We start from the raw sequence: 14,497 nt of genomic DNA, 5'->3' as shown, positions 1-14,497 counted from the left end.
ATCGCTCTATTGACTAACGCAGCAGAGCTCGCACACTAGCTCCCTTTTTATGTGTCCGTCTTCCCTGGGACGTGAACTCCTCTGGGCAGGACGGCCTCTTTCCCATGGCATCCCCAGCACCGAGCACAGTGCCTGACACACGGCAGATAGTCGGCAAAAAGACTTGAGTGACTGGATAAACTAATGCCTCCGAAGTGCTCCCAGTCCCACGGAAAATCCCACCCCCAAACTTCGGGGCCCGAACGGCCTCAGCCACACACACACACACACATACACACACGCCGAATCGCACCTGGGTGACGAACTCCGCGTTGATCTGGGACACCGTAGGGGCCACGATTTTCTTGGGCTGAGCAGGGGCCGCCATGGCAGCACCGTCCCTCCGCTCCAGTGGAAACGAAAGGGCCGCTCCGAGCAGCGGTGAAGCCGAAGCACTTCCTCTGTGGGGCGGCTGCGGCGGCCTACCCCCGCGAAACTAGAATCCGCCCGTCCGGAGAGCCTCAGCCTTCACAGCCCCACAAGAAACGCGTCCAGCAGCCCGTACATTCCCCCGGAAGCGGCGCGGAAAAGGGCCGGAAGTCTCTGCAGGCGTTGGCTCTGAGCTAGAGAGGCAAGGGCTTCGACCTCCCCCGCGCGCTCCACCTAACGGCGATTTCAGAGAAAACACCCAGCCAGCCGAACCGAGGTCTCAAGAGAGGAGCCGAGTAAAGTGGTGTTCCTGAAGGTTTCTCGTGGTAGGGTCGAGAGATGGAGGAGCGAGAACTGGAGATTTAGTTTCTTTGGACCCTAAAAAGCAGCAGTAGTGAAAAAAACAAACAAAACAAAAAAACCCCCAAAAAACAAACAAACAAAAAAACAAAACAGTAGTGAAAAACAAAACAAAACAGTAGTGAGGGATTTGGTTTTAACAGATTCCTGGAGATAAAAATTGACATAATGAGCCGCACAAGTTTAGAGTGTAAAATTGGATTCGTTTTCACATAGCCATACATCTGTGAAACCATAACCAAAATCATGATAACTATATCCAATGCCCCTACAGGTGTCCTCGTGCTTTTTTGCAATCGATGCCTATCCCCATTCCTAACCACCTATTCTCAGGTGATCATGATCAGCTTTCTGTCTATAAAACTATAAATTAGTTTACTTTTTACAGAATTTTATACAAATGTGTGGTATAATACAGTATGTACTTTTTTCTTTCTTCTTTCACTTGTAATGATTTTGAGGTTCATCCATGTTGATGCATGTATTAGTAATTCATTCCTTTTTATCGCCAAATAGTATACTCTTTATGGGTATACCATCCTTTGTTAATCTACTCATCTGTGGATGAACAATCTGTGGGTTGTTTCCAGTTTTTTTTTTTTTACTATTACAAATAAAGCTTCTATAAGCATTTGTGTATATATATATCAATATAAACATACATTTTTCTTTCTCTTAAGTAAATATCTAGGAGTGAAATGGCTGGGTCATATGGTAGGTGTACAAGTATATTTAACTTTTGAAGAAACTGCCAGTTTTCCAAAGTAGTTGTGCCATTTTACATTCATAATAGCAGCCTGTGAGAGTTCCAGTTCTTCTACTTCTTCATCAACAGTTTGTATGGTTAGTCTTTTTATTTTAGCCACTTTATGTGTTATATCTCATTGTGACTTTAATTTGTATTTCCCTCATGACTAATGATGTTGAGAATCTGTTCATGTGCTTTTTTTGCCATCCATATATGTTCTTCGGGGAAGCCTCTGTTTAGATTGTTTGACCATTTTTAATTGAATTGCTTGTTTTCTATTACTTTGTTAGAATACACAACTCTACTGTTCCCAAATCCTTACATAATTAAACATACATCTCCAGTGGACTTTCCCTGGATGGACACAGGCAAGAAACTGGCAACACTGCCTCTATGAAGGAGAAACTGGGGGAGGGGAGAACAGGAGTTAAGGGAAGGCTTGTTTTCACTTTATACCCTTTTTTAACTTTTGGGTTTTGTAACATTTATAACTTGTTTGAAAATAAACATCCGTAAAAGAAAAAAAAAGTCTGTCAATATGGAAATTAAATGCGGAGTCCTTTTTTCCTTCTACATGCTATTGTATAAAGTTCATTTATAGAGCTAAAGATGAAAATTTGTATGATCACAATATTAGATGCAACAGATTTTGAGCATATCTTATTTTTCAACATTTCATTTACAAGTGTAGTCTACCAAAAAAGAGATGAAATAAAATTTTATGAATAGCTTTTATGAGTCTTGAAGTAGGTAAGATTTTGATAAGCAAAAACACCAGGGGCAGTATTTCTAGTATAGACACAGCATAGATAAAGTCATGGAAGCAGGTCATGCGGGGGGCATGACAGGAATGAGTGATGTCAAAAGCCTTGAAAGATAGGGAAAGCAGACTGTATTTACTGTGGAAGACAATGGGAAACCATTGATTGGAAATCTTCTGGAAGATGACTTTACAGTAGTATATTAGTTGGGTTAGAATAGGTAACATGGGGATGGGAATACCATTTGGGAGGCTATTGCAAATCTAAGGCAACAGTAAAAAGGCCTAAATTTGGTTTCTGGCAGCATAAATGAAAAGGAAGGAATAAATGTGGAAGACACTGAAAAGAGAATAAAGAGAAGTTCATCCTGAGAAAGAACCGTGGGACCATAAAGCACAACAGAGAAGACAGAGGGTAGAGTAGGTTTTTAAAGGAAAGATGATTCCATTCTATAGAAGGACAGTCTGAGCTAGCAGGTGGAGATCCAGGTGGTAATTTGCAGATTTTTGGGGCCAATTTACACATTTATTAAATTCATAATTTATCTTATAATTTTATTGCCAAGAGGATATTAAGCCAATAAGGTTTGGATCAGTAAGCTTTCTAGTGATTTATGTGAGAGATTCTGATTTATAATATTTAGTGGATTTACGACAAAATGCAGTACCATAATTGATGAGACAAAGAGTTAACAGGAGCGAACTTGTGGGCTAACATGAGCGAGCTTAAACATTAACCACTTGGCTCTAAGTCCCCTGGCTAGTATTGCACCTGCAGGCTGACAAGCACCTTACATCCATCAGAGGTAAGAACAGAACGGTTCCCAATCGCAACAGCCAATCCCTGCAAGCTGACATCCATCATAGATGGGTGTAGGACAGTTTCCAGGAGAAGACAATTGTATCGGCAGCCCCCCTGTGAACTGACAAGCACCCTACATCTTGCATGGAAAGATATAAAACCCCAGCGCTCCTCATTGGTGCAGCTGTCTCCATCAGATTCTACCCTGGCAAACTTCTGCCAGTGTCTCTCTTGCCCGTCTCTACAGTTCTCCCTCTCAGGCTGCCCTAGCAAAACTTCTGCCAGAACTCTCTCTCTCTTTTTGACTTTCAATAAGTCTTGTCTTACTCTTGAAATGTCTCATAAATTCTTTTACATTCTGCAAATGACCAGGAGTTAATTCTACACCAAGACAATAACATCTTTCTCTCTCCTTCTCACTTTCTTTTTTTTCATATCACCTCTCTTAGTTTTTGACTGATCGGTTTGGACATTCTAAAATTATGTGTATTTTATGGTTTTTCCTTTATTTTACAAGCCTTCTATAATGTGTTTTGTAAATAAAGGGAGAAAGCAAAGAGGTAATCAAGAAGTAAGAGTTTAAAATCCAACACTGTCAACAGTGTGAAATGCTTCAAAGAAAGCTAAAAGGACAATAACTTCAAAAAGTCCATGGGTTTGGAGACAATTGGTGACAGTTATTAGTTGGAATTTTATTGTTGCTGTTGTTTTAAGAAAATTTAATTCAAACTGGCTTTTAAATAAAGGCAATCTATACATATAAATAAAAGTTAGGCTTCAGGCAATTTGATCAGGCTTCCAGCTCCATTTCTCAATGATTCTTTTGGCTCTGCTTGCCCTGCCCTTCCCACCCTACCCTGCTCTGTGTTTTGACTTCATCAACACACTAGCATTTGTCATGGTATCAGATTGGAGAGTTTCTCTACACTCACTTATCCATCAATCGTTGAAATAAGTGCAAGGTTTCACTGTGATCAGATCAACTTCGGTCAGTGCTCACTCTTGAGCCAATTACTCCGGCTGAGGGAATGCTATGAGTGCACTGGCTTAGAATTGGGTTACCCATTCCTGACTGGTCATTAGGGAAAGGGAGATATGAATATTCTGCTACTGATCATGACTCGCTGCTGCAGCTGCAAGTAAGGTCAGTCCTACCCAGATCACCTGGCTGATACAGTGAGGAAGAGCTGTGGTTGCCACTAACAATGCCCACTACAATGATTGACAGAGCAGCTCCCAGGAGGTGGTGAGGAACACACAACTAAAAAAGGGCTAAGAAGTTAGTGATTGAAGAGGCAATGGAGCAAGTAGGTATAAATTTTCAACAACTCTGACCATAAAAAGGCAAAGAGCAAAATATAACAGTAACCAGAATAACAGATAAAACTGAAGTGTTTTGTCCCAACCGCTCTTTTTAAGATAGACGCAGTGGAAATCATTGATTGCCTATCAAAGCACCCCCACCTTTTTTCTCAAACACACCTTCAAATTTGACCAGTATCTGTATCATCTTCAGGCAACCCTGAAACAAAAGGAAGCTGAGCCTCAGCACCAGTTCCAGCTAATGCTATCTCACTTGTAAGTGGTTGGTTCAGGAATGTGGAAATTTTGGCAGGTGAGAGAAGTAAGGTTTCCATTAGGCTTCTGGGAAAGTTGTTCCTTGCTCTTGTGAGTTTCTGGATCTCTCTCATTCCCTGTCCCACACTACCTTCATGCGGTCCTAATTGCAAACAGAGCATCCAAGAACCACAAGGAAATACCAATGGTCAAAAGTGACAATAGTTATGAAGAAAAAGCAGTGGGAGCACAGTGGATAGTGTATGTAAAATAAGAAAGGTTTAAGAGGAAGCAGTATTTAAGCTCAAACTTCAGAGAATGAAGTTTGCTAATGTAGATGCAAAAATATTACGTTTCATTTTCCATTTAATACCATTGTACCATTTTCTTTCAATTTTTTCTTTTAGTGCTAATAGAATTCTAGAAGCTAGCCTTGAAATTCTAAGCCCTTCTAATTGGCGATAAGAGAAATCTCAAGAAAGGAATTAAATGTTCCCTTTCCCTGCAGCTTCCGAAAAACAGATATTCTGCATCATAAAACAGTCCTTGCCAATGTTACTTCTAACAAAGGATTCTTAAGATACCCAGACTTCAAAGACTGTTGCTATGTCCTGAAGATGTCTGCATTCTAATTGGTTATCTTACATAATATGTAAGTTGAAATCTGTCTTCTACAAGTTGGTTTTAAACACTTTAGTTTTCTCTCATAATCATGGAAGAAAAATGAATAAAATCTGGCTCAACTAAATTTCTTCTTTGAAGAGCGTTAGAAAGTCTATTTATCTAATTTAAATTAAGACTAAGTAGACAAGATGGAGGCAAGAAGAATAACAAGAATACTACGCATTGGAGGAACTAATTCTGTATTTGTTTAGTACAAATCTGGTGAGGAAGGCCAAGAGGATAAATGGGTAAGCAGGTAGATCATGTAACATGCAATGGAGTTAACATATCCTTTTGTAGGTGATAAGAAGCTATCAAAGAAATGTAACATAAACAAAAAAGTAAATGATTAAATATCCATGTTAGGAAGTTCAATGCAGAAGGTGTATTGGAGTGGGTCCGGGAAAGTGTTTAGTAATCACTACCTTGACATACATAGTATTATGTGATTTTTCCCTTAAAAAAAAAGTCCGAACTGTGTAATTTGAAACTTTATTTAAAAAATATTCTGAAATCTGAATTTTTCAATAATCTTAACCACCATCTAATTTTCTTCAACAAACGCACATTTTGTTCTAAAATTATAGAACCTATGCTAGTACAAAACAAGAAACAGTAACTCCACTAACTCAGACAATCGAACTACTTCAGTAAATAATCATGATACAGTCTGGAATCACCCAAACAAAAAATTCATTTAATTCTCTTTAAAGATTTATAAAGTTTATTTTTTCAGAAAACCAAAGTAATTGATTCAACAACACTAACAGTTCTGGCATGCAGCAAATCATCAATTAACATCTAACGTTTAATCATATCATGGATGTGTACCGTTTATCTTCATTCCTATAGTTTCCACAAGAAGCTTGCAGTGACAGTAAAGGTAAATAAGTATTTTGTTACAGGTACTTTAAATAGCACTACAGTACATCTTTGACAAAATTTTTACAATATTCCAACTTTCAATATGAAACAGCTTAAAAAGGCATGGGCCAAAAAAAGTACGGTAGTATCACTTAGGCAAATACAGTCTAATAATCATACAGGCACAACACTGTTAAGGACTCTCTCTGTTTGGGTTGGGGAAGGAGTATATGAGACATTTATCTCAAATAAAATTATATTAGCAGTGTAAGGAAATCCCCAAATATGTAATTTCAGATACATTAAGGAAAACACCCTTGAACCTTTGTTTTCAGGAAACATGAACTAGTTATTACTTGCTTTCATGTATTAGATGTGTTCTTGAAAAGTTTTGTCTAAATTCTGCAAACCATCATCTTGCTTGCATTGGAGGAACACATCGCAAGAAAACCTAAGAGAAATTATTCTTCAAAATATGATTCTCCTGAACATTTGTACATCATTGGGCATTTTTATCTTTACTGGTGTTTCAGTTCTGTAAATTAAACCCAAGTTTCTCAAAATTCACTTGTAAAAGAAGTAAACTGACCAACCTCTCCTCCCCTCAAACACACAGACAGTTCTTACAGTATGATGCAAAACTTAAAATTGTTCATTTATCCACTATCAATAGAGAGCTTGTCACTTTATAGGTGACAAATACCCACCCAGGATAAATATCCACTTGTTCTTTTCACCTTAGAAAGATACTTATTTTTTTTTCTAGGAAATCTTATTCTTAAAGATTTTATTAAAAATATGGACAATTTCTGATTATAAGTCTTTTATAGATTATTTCCCAAATCATGACAGTACTGTTTAGAAGAATGACACCCTAATTCTATAAGCATCTTATTCCTATACAGGAACCTTACTAATTAAAATAAAAATTTACTAAGGATCAAAACAACATTCTTTACCATCAGAATGTTGAAAAAAACATAGAGGAATAAAATCTAGAACCAGACCTAGTCATTGCGCTTTGATCAAACTTAACAAAACAGATTTAGTTAAGTCATAGGACCACTCAAATAGGCATTAAAAGAAAGTTTTATGAAAGTAAATGTAAAAATCTCATGGAGATGCAAATCTGTAGGTGAGTCTTAAGTCTAGAACTACTGCCATCAATCATTAATAACCAAATAGATGAACTGCATTTATTCCTCTGAAAAGATAACACTGCATACATATTATCAGAAAGATTATGGCACTTGGACAATATTCCTGACAAGTAAACAAGGTAAATAAATGTATGGAGGTGCATCCTAGCCTCTCCTATTTTTAAATTCTTCTGGGAAAGACAACAGCTGGCTGGGCAAAAAACTGATTCCAATCACCTGTGAAAAAGGCGAAGCTACCACAGAATACTAAGAATATTTATCCTTAGGATTAGAAAAGACCAATGAAAATAATGCTATGGTTTTCTTATCCATTTTCACCTTTATTGCCTTTATATTTTTTAAACTTACAAGAAAAAATTTTGCAATGGAATTTGCGCCATAGGTGAACAAAACTGTGCTTTCATATGAAATGTAAAATAAATGAAATACTGTGGAGCAATATTTGCTGCAGCCAAAACCCATTTTTTTCGCCTCAGTTTTTGAGTATGTCTAAAAGGAGATGGCATGTCTCAAGGAATAATTGCTCTAAAACAATGAATGAGGCTGAACTGTTTGTACTGCATCATGGATTTATAACACTTGCAATTCAGCCAACGTATATATTGAAATGAAATACTTACTCTATGGCATCAGATCATGTTCTTCCCTCTAAAAATTAATTTGGCTGTTCCTAAAACATTGTATGAATCCTCTATGTATCTTACGTTTCTCTTCAGGACAGGCAATTGCCTGTGAAGTCATTCAACCTAATGCAGGCCTTTTGATAAAAATACATTTTAGATGATACAGGCTTTTTTTTTCAGTTCAATAATTGCCATTTATAGATTCCTTAGAAATCTCTCTAAAAGGCAGATACATAGAGGAAAGGAAGGTTAATGAATTAACATCTTTACCGATATTAGCAAGCCACTGATGATCAAAGTTGCACTTGACTAGGGAGGGCTTCCTCCTTTAGAGACACAGGCTTTAAGAACATGATCGCCAGAGAAACCACAAATGTGTTGGTGGTTCTTCTGTCAGTTACATAACTGAATTTAAGACAACTATTTTTTCTTGTGGTCATTCCTTGAAGTGAGTGAGTTGATGTCTCTTCCAGTGAGGGGCCTGTCTGAATGTTTTGCCACAAACAGAGCATTCAAATGGCTTCTGCCCTGCGTGAATTAGATAGTGTCTTTCCAGTTTAGATGGAGATCTAAAACTTTTAGAACAGACACTGCATTGGTAAAGAAGACCATCGTTCCTCTCGGCACGCCCTGAATAACTACAGCAGTGAGTATGATGGCTCTGCTCTGATTCCAGAAGTGCATCAGGAGGAAAGGGCTCCCTGCTCCTATAGTGGCTACCAAGAATGAAGTCCTCTGATTCTGCCTTCACTTTGATTTCTGGTATTTGTCCTGACTCAGCGACCTCACATTTTTGAAAGCCAAGAGTCTGACATTGTTGGGGAGCATGACAGTTAACATTATCACCCGGTTCCATGAAAAGTTTGTTCAAATTTTCAAATTCTACTTGGCAAAGAGATCTTCTATAAGGAATCTTTTCAATATGAGTTAATTTATGTCTTTTTAAGTGAGCTGACTGTCTGAAAGATTTCCCACAAACATTACAGCCAAAAGGCCTCTGTCCAGTATGAATTAAATAGTGTCTCTGTAGTTTGGATATAGAAGGAAATACTTTCTCGCATTTGTCACAAGGACACATCTTATGTCCAGTGTGTATGTTTTCACTTGGAACTGAAAAACCACACTGAAGCACTTCACAGTTACCAAAGAATTCCTCACCTGATGAACCATAGATACATACGTCTTTATTATTAACTGAATTATCCATAGTTAACATGTTGTCTGTTGTAAGGATACCTTTCACGTTTTTTCCCATATTTTGCGTCTGGAAGTGCTTTTGCCAAGAAAACGGCAAAGTCAATGTTTTCTTCTTTTTATTGCCAACCGTCTTATATGTTCCATGTTTGCCAAGAGAACCCATAAATGTTCTCTGCGTTTGTTCAGGGCTCTGCTCACCCGAAATAAGATCACAGTTTTTCAAGAAACTGTTTTTAAATACTTTTTTCTCAGATCGAAAATTATCTAATTTCTTACCCCCGGCACGTTTAAGTTTGGCCAAGATTTTTTTAACAATGGTTTTATAGTTGTAGCTTTTTTTGAAACTGCTTGGAATTTTGCCACCTCTGGCAGGAAAACACTTGTGTCCATTGAGAATCTGCTCTGATTCAAAACATTCTTCACACTCTGGACACTGAAAAGGAACGATATAAATAGAGTGGACATCAAGTTGATTATTCTCCTCGGATTCACCTATCTCACCATTTTCAAAACCATCTTGATTTGCATTTAATTTATTAGGAAGGGGACATGATTCTGGACTCTTCCCCTTTAATGAAAGAGTCTGAAAAGTTTTATTCCTGGTATGGATTTGTTTATGCTTCAGAAGTTTGCTTTGAATCTTAAATCCTTTTTGACAAAAACAGCATTGAAAAGGTCTTTCTTCTGAATGTGTGAGTTGGTGGATTTTTAAATGAGTTGACTGTCGGAAAGATTTACTGCATAGGACACATTTAAAAGGCCTCTGACCCGTATGAATAAGTGCATGCCGATCAAGTTTTGACTGTGACGGAAACATCTTGCCACAAATTGTACACGAGTGAATATTCTTTCTTTTCTTTGTAGGGCTGTATGTAGGATCAGACTTAGTGCATGGGTGTAATGCCCATCTCTCCTCTGTGGTAAAAGTATGATACATTCCATATACTGGCTTTTCTTGCTTGGCCTCCAACAATCTTCTGACCTGTTTAACATCATTCTGGTAGGTTTCATTGTGAAGGTGTTGATGCTTCACAAATGTCTTCAGATTTTTAAAGTGCCGTTGACAAATACTACATTTAAATGGCAGATTATGAGTTAGTTGATGTCTCTCCAGATGAACTAGTTGCCTAAAGGTTTTATGACACACATCACATTCAAATGGCTTCTGACCAGTATGAATGAGATAATGCCTAGCTAATTTTGACGGTGTTTCGAAGTGCTTGAAACAAATATTGCAAATATATGGCCTGTTTCTAGGTAGTTTGTTGGCTACTACACACTGTTGAATCTTTAGCATTTTTAAATTGTTTTCAGCCATCATATTCTTCAGTGACATACTTTGATGAGCTCCATAGTATTCTTAAACTCCACGGTTGTCTACAAATTAAAAATAAAAATGTATTAATTTAAACAGTATTTACTTATATGAAAAGAAATGTTAAACTGTCCTTTGGCCAAAGATATTAATGGTAAGGGGAGGGGACTTGGGCTTTTCCTGTGTTTAAAAGTAAATAATCATTTTAGATGACTACTTTAGAATCATAAAACTAATTTCACAAATATATGTGAATGAGAAATGATGAGCCTTTAGAAGAAATATCCAAAATTTTATGTAATTTTAAGCTATATTTTAATTAATTGAGATGATATATTAAAATGAGGCTGAGCTGAATTTCTTAACATTAAATAGACTTAATTCCAATGTTCTTGGTTCACTATTAAGTAGATTTGTCAATATTTTGTTGCTTTGTCATTTTTAAAAATTTGGCTTAGAAAGATAAACAGTGTAAGAATTAAAATACTGAAAATAATGTATTTGCATTCATTTATAGCAGGGGTGTCAAACTGCAGCCCGCAATCCATTGTTAACTGGCCCGCAGCAAATTCCAAAAATATATTTAGTTTACTTAAATAAACCAGGTGAGGCAATACGTACTTCACCTCGAGTGAGTGGCCTGGCTGTTTGTGTATTTTACCGCATAAGGCCCTTGGTAAAAAATATTGAAAAAAGTTTGAACACCCCTGATTTATAGCATAGCAATTATATGGACATGGTTTAAGAATGGAATGTCTCACCTGTGAAAGTTAGATTTCTTAGCTACATCATTAACTCTATTTACTCTCAATTACTCCTTTGGACCAAAAAAAGACAACATGGACAACTGTAAGAAAATGTCCAAGAAAACATGAGTTCTAGTCCTAACTTGCCACCATACGATCTTGGTGGCAGGGAGTCAGAGATTAAAAACAAACCAAAACAAAACAAAACACTGTTTTAGCTCTCTCATTCTAAAGCTGAATCTTCCAGTTGAAATCAGAGTTGATCAATCTACCAGACACCCAGGGGTTTTTATTTGTCAGCTGATATGGCCAATGTCCAACATATATGCTATTTGCTATTTACTGCCCTCTCCTAGAAGACACCTTAAACACAAAATCACAAACACATCCACTGTGTGGTTCTCTTCCGCAATCTGAATCAGAAACAGAGAAAAAACCCATAATTCATTTACTGAGCAAGTATCTTCTCCTAGTTGCTTTACCACAGTGTTTTTCAAACTACATGTCACTACCCATTAACAGATTGTGAAATTAACTAAGTGGGTCATGATAAGCATTTTTGTTTAATAGCGTAGAAAATATCAGACTGCATAACGTATAGTAAGGATAAATACTGTTTTGTGCAAGTTCTGAAGGAAGAGGTAAAAATGTTTGTGAAGGCTGTTCCGAGCATACTTCTTCACACCACACTAGACAGAGGAACCCACAACAAATCAATCACTTTACTCAAAATGGTTAGGTAATCTATTAAGTGAGATCAAGGTCCATAGCCTGAGACAGAATTACTAAAGAAAACAGTGTCTGGTTTTGTTCAATGGGCTCATAGAATCCCAAAATATTAATCAAAAAATCTAATTAGAGGCCAAATGAAATATGCCACACAAATCTATGCAAAATAAAATAATCTGTGAGCCACTATATTAATTTATAAAATATACCATATAACCCAGATGTTCATGTTAGTAACATTCCGATGTTGGTACCATTCATTGATATGCATTTTCCTGACACTGGGTTAGAGAAATTACCTGTGAACAACCTCCAAAGCCCTACACATGCTAACACAGCAACAGTTATGAGGATTAAAATTAAGTCATGCATCCAGTGAACAGCCAAGAATTTGGCAATTTATTTCATTCTTGTGGAGCAATCAGGTGTCAAGGTGGTCAATTAAGACAATGAGCCAAATTGAGAAAAGTAATCAAGACTTTGTTCCCTTACTGCAACAGTGCAGGGAAGAGGCTAAAAGACGTACTACTGGCTCCCCAGCAATGCATTAAACGGACCGACACTAGGTGAGGATCAGATAGATGCAGTGCACGCAATCATCTCACTGCGGAGGGGGGGCCGACAAAAGACTTCTACCTCTTTATGGACCCGTGGACCAGGGCAGGGGGGAAGGTCCTGAGTCAAAATGGAGAAAAGTCGAGGCTGTCCCCTTCTAATAAGGCCTTGGAGGTGCCTGGGAAGTGCCTCAGCCACGGTCCTCAGAACGAAGGTACCTGAGCCAGGATTGCAGCATGGCGAGCAGGAGGAAAGGGCTGAGTCCCTAACTGCAATTCCCTCCAGAAAACTGCAGCGCACTGGCCATGCACAGGTCTAGCCTGGGGAAGGCAGCTGAGCTCCTCCCCTATCAGGCCAGCCAGGCAAAGCCTCGCAATGCTCTATCGTGGGGACTGAAAGATCACATAAAAGATTTTGGCATAGAGCCCGACCCCTCAATTCCTACTGTATATTTCTTCTTCCCTTTAATAGTTTCTATGAAACACTCCTGGAAAAAAAAATCCCACGCTACAACCACACACAGACAGCCATCTCTGATTAGAACAAGAATTGACTACCTACAGGTCCTGCGCCAAAAAGATCATCCACCACTAGGACAAAGACTGGACGCTGTTGTCACCGGGCTAACGCTCACTGGGGGCCCTATACTGTTAACACCTTTGGTGGCAAGCGGTGATCTCATCTCCTATTTATAAGTGACAGCTCAGGGATCCCCAGCACTCCAAGTGCAGGCCCCCAGGCACATTAATTGATAGAGCTCCAAATCCCACTTCAACTTATTCTCTGAGCCCTCAATTAATTTATTTTGTCAATAATGTTTTAAAAAACAAACAACCACCAAACTGTCATTTTTCCTATGTTAAACTGAAAATAAAAAAATAAAAGTTAAATCTCAGTGGTTCAATCTGAAAACTATCCCGACAACAGCAAGCTACCCTCCCGTTAAAAGACTGTAAAAACTGATCTCAAAAAACTCCAAAGTTGCTTCACGGCTGAAAGCCTGTTGGTTTTCTAGCTGTAACTAACAACCATGAAAACGAAGTAAGGATATCACAAAAGTAAATGAAAAAGAAACGAGAGACCTGACAGAAACTTAGACAACTTTCAGGTGGGTAATAATCTCTGGCGACATTGAGCACAGCCCGTCCCTCTTTCTAGTTTCTTCCACCTCCACACCCCCGGCCCACTCTCTTGGCCTTGAACCCTCACCTCTCCCTCCCAGGGGGACTGCACTGTACAGAGACCTCGATATCTGGCCCTTGCCCTAATCGCCCACAACCAATAAGCCCCTAAAGGTCGAGCTGAGTCCAGAGACTGCAAAATTCCACACCAGGAATGGAAGGACAAGCAAGGGTGAAAACTGCTTTGGGCCCAGGAGGGGAAAAAATGCCTTATGTGACACGACCCGTCACAGCAAAGGGAAAGCATCCTCTTCTGCGCCTTCCTCTCAGAGATTCCCGTTCCCCGTGAGACGCAGTCAAGACGGCGGGGAAGTGGGAAAGGAAAAGGAGCCGAGGTCGTGGCGCCCCCGTTCTAGGTCCCCGAGCACCTTGGAGGGATCGAGGAAGGCCCGACCCTTCCCGGGGCTCGCTCCACCTCACGCTGGGTTCCTGAAGTCCTCCTCACGCACCTGGAGCTGGCACGCACCCGGCAGCCGTACATCTCACAGGCCAGGCGCCGGCAAGACAGCAGCAAGCTCTCGTCCGCAGGGCCGGCGCGGCGACGGGCTGAGAGCGCAGGCGCGGCGCTCGGGAGCGCCCAGGGACACAGTCCGGCTGGAAACACGCTCCCCCCACCCTAGGGCCGCTATCAGCTTGGTGCGGCCTGCGAGTTCCCTGGGAGAAAGGGGGCTCCAGAGACAGAGGCGTCCCCAACCCCAGCGCCACTTACCCCGCGCCTCAATTTCGGGATGACGAGAAGAGAGGTGTGAAGAAGGGTGCATTTTCCATCTCACCCCTAAATCTCGACTAGGAAAACCCTGTAGCCCTGAGCGTCGAGCTCAAGGCCCGA

General features: G+C 39.4%; 2 protein-coding genes across 4 annotated transcripts in view; both read right to left on the bottom strand.

Moving 5' to 3' along the window:
- Positions 1-556, bottom strand: part of AQR (aquarius intron-binding spliceosomal factor) — an 88,520-nt gene extending 87,964 nt beyond the window's left edge. Inside the window, exon 1 of the mRNA XM_033108153.1 lies at positions 293-556. Within this exon, the coding sequence (XP_032964044.1) occupies positions 293-367 (75 nt within the window). The 5' untranslated portion in view covers positions 368-556. The remainder of the gene's footprint in view (positions 1-292) is intronic.
- A 5,218-nt stretch (positions 557-5,774) lies between these two features.
- Positions 5,775-14,249, bottom strand: ZNF770 (zinc finger protein 770). Of its 3 annotated transcripts, none has more exons than XM_033109287.1 (2): positions 14,118-14,249; positions 5,775-10,519 (listed from the first exon to the last, which is right to left on the bottom strand). In XM_033109287.1, exon 2 carries the CDS (start codon positions 10,476-10,478, stop codon positions 8,382-8,384), a length of 2,097 nt encoding a protein of 698 aa, XP_032965178.1. In that variant the 5' UTR covers positions 10,479-10,519; positions 14,118-14,249; the 3' UTR covers positions 5,775-8,381. The 3 variants fall into 3 exon arrangements, with proteins under 3 accessions (XP_032965178.1, XP_032965179.1, XP_032965177.1); XM_033109288.1 differs by having other exon boundaries at positions 14,084-14,209; XM_033109286.1 differs by having other exon boundaries at positions 14,037-14,206.
- Positions 14,250-14,497: the final 248 nt, after the last annotated feature.

This window comes from Rhinolophus ferrumequinum, chromosome 6 (assembly GCF_004115265.2).
Source record: "Rhinolophus ferrumequinum isolate MPI-CBG mRhiFer1 chromosome 6, mRhiFer1_v1.p, whole genome shotgun sequence".
NCBI lineage: Eukaryota > Metazoa > Chordata > Mammalia > Chiroptera > Rhinolophidae > Rhinolophus > Rhinolophus ferrumequinum.
The sequence above is the reverse complement of the archived record's forward strand: the minus strand, read 5'-3'. Positions and strand labels throughout refer to the sequence as shown.

Bases quoted from the DNA above. Each gene is read 5' to 3' on its own strand.
- ZNF770 (XM_033109287.1), bottom strand. From the start codon at position 10,478: ATGTCACTGAAGAATATGATGGCTGAAAACAATTTAAAAATGCTAAAG.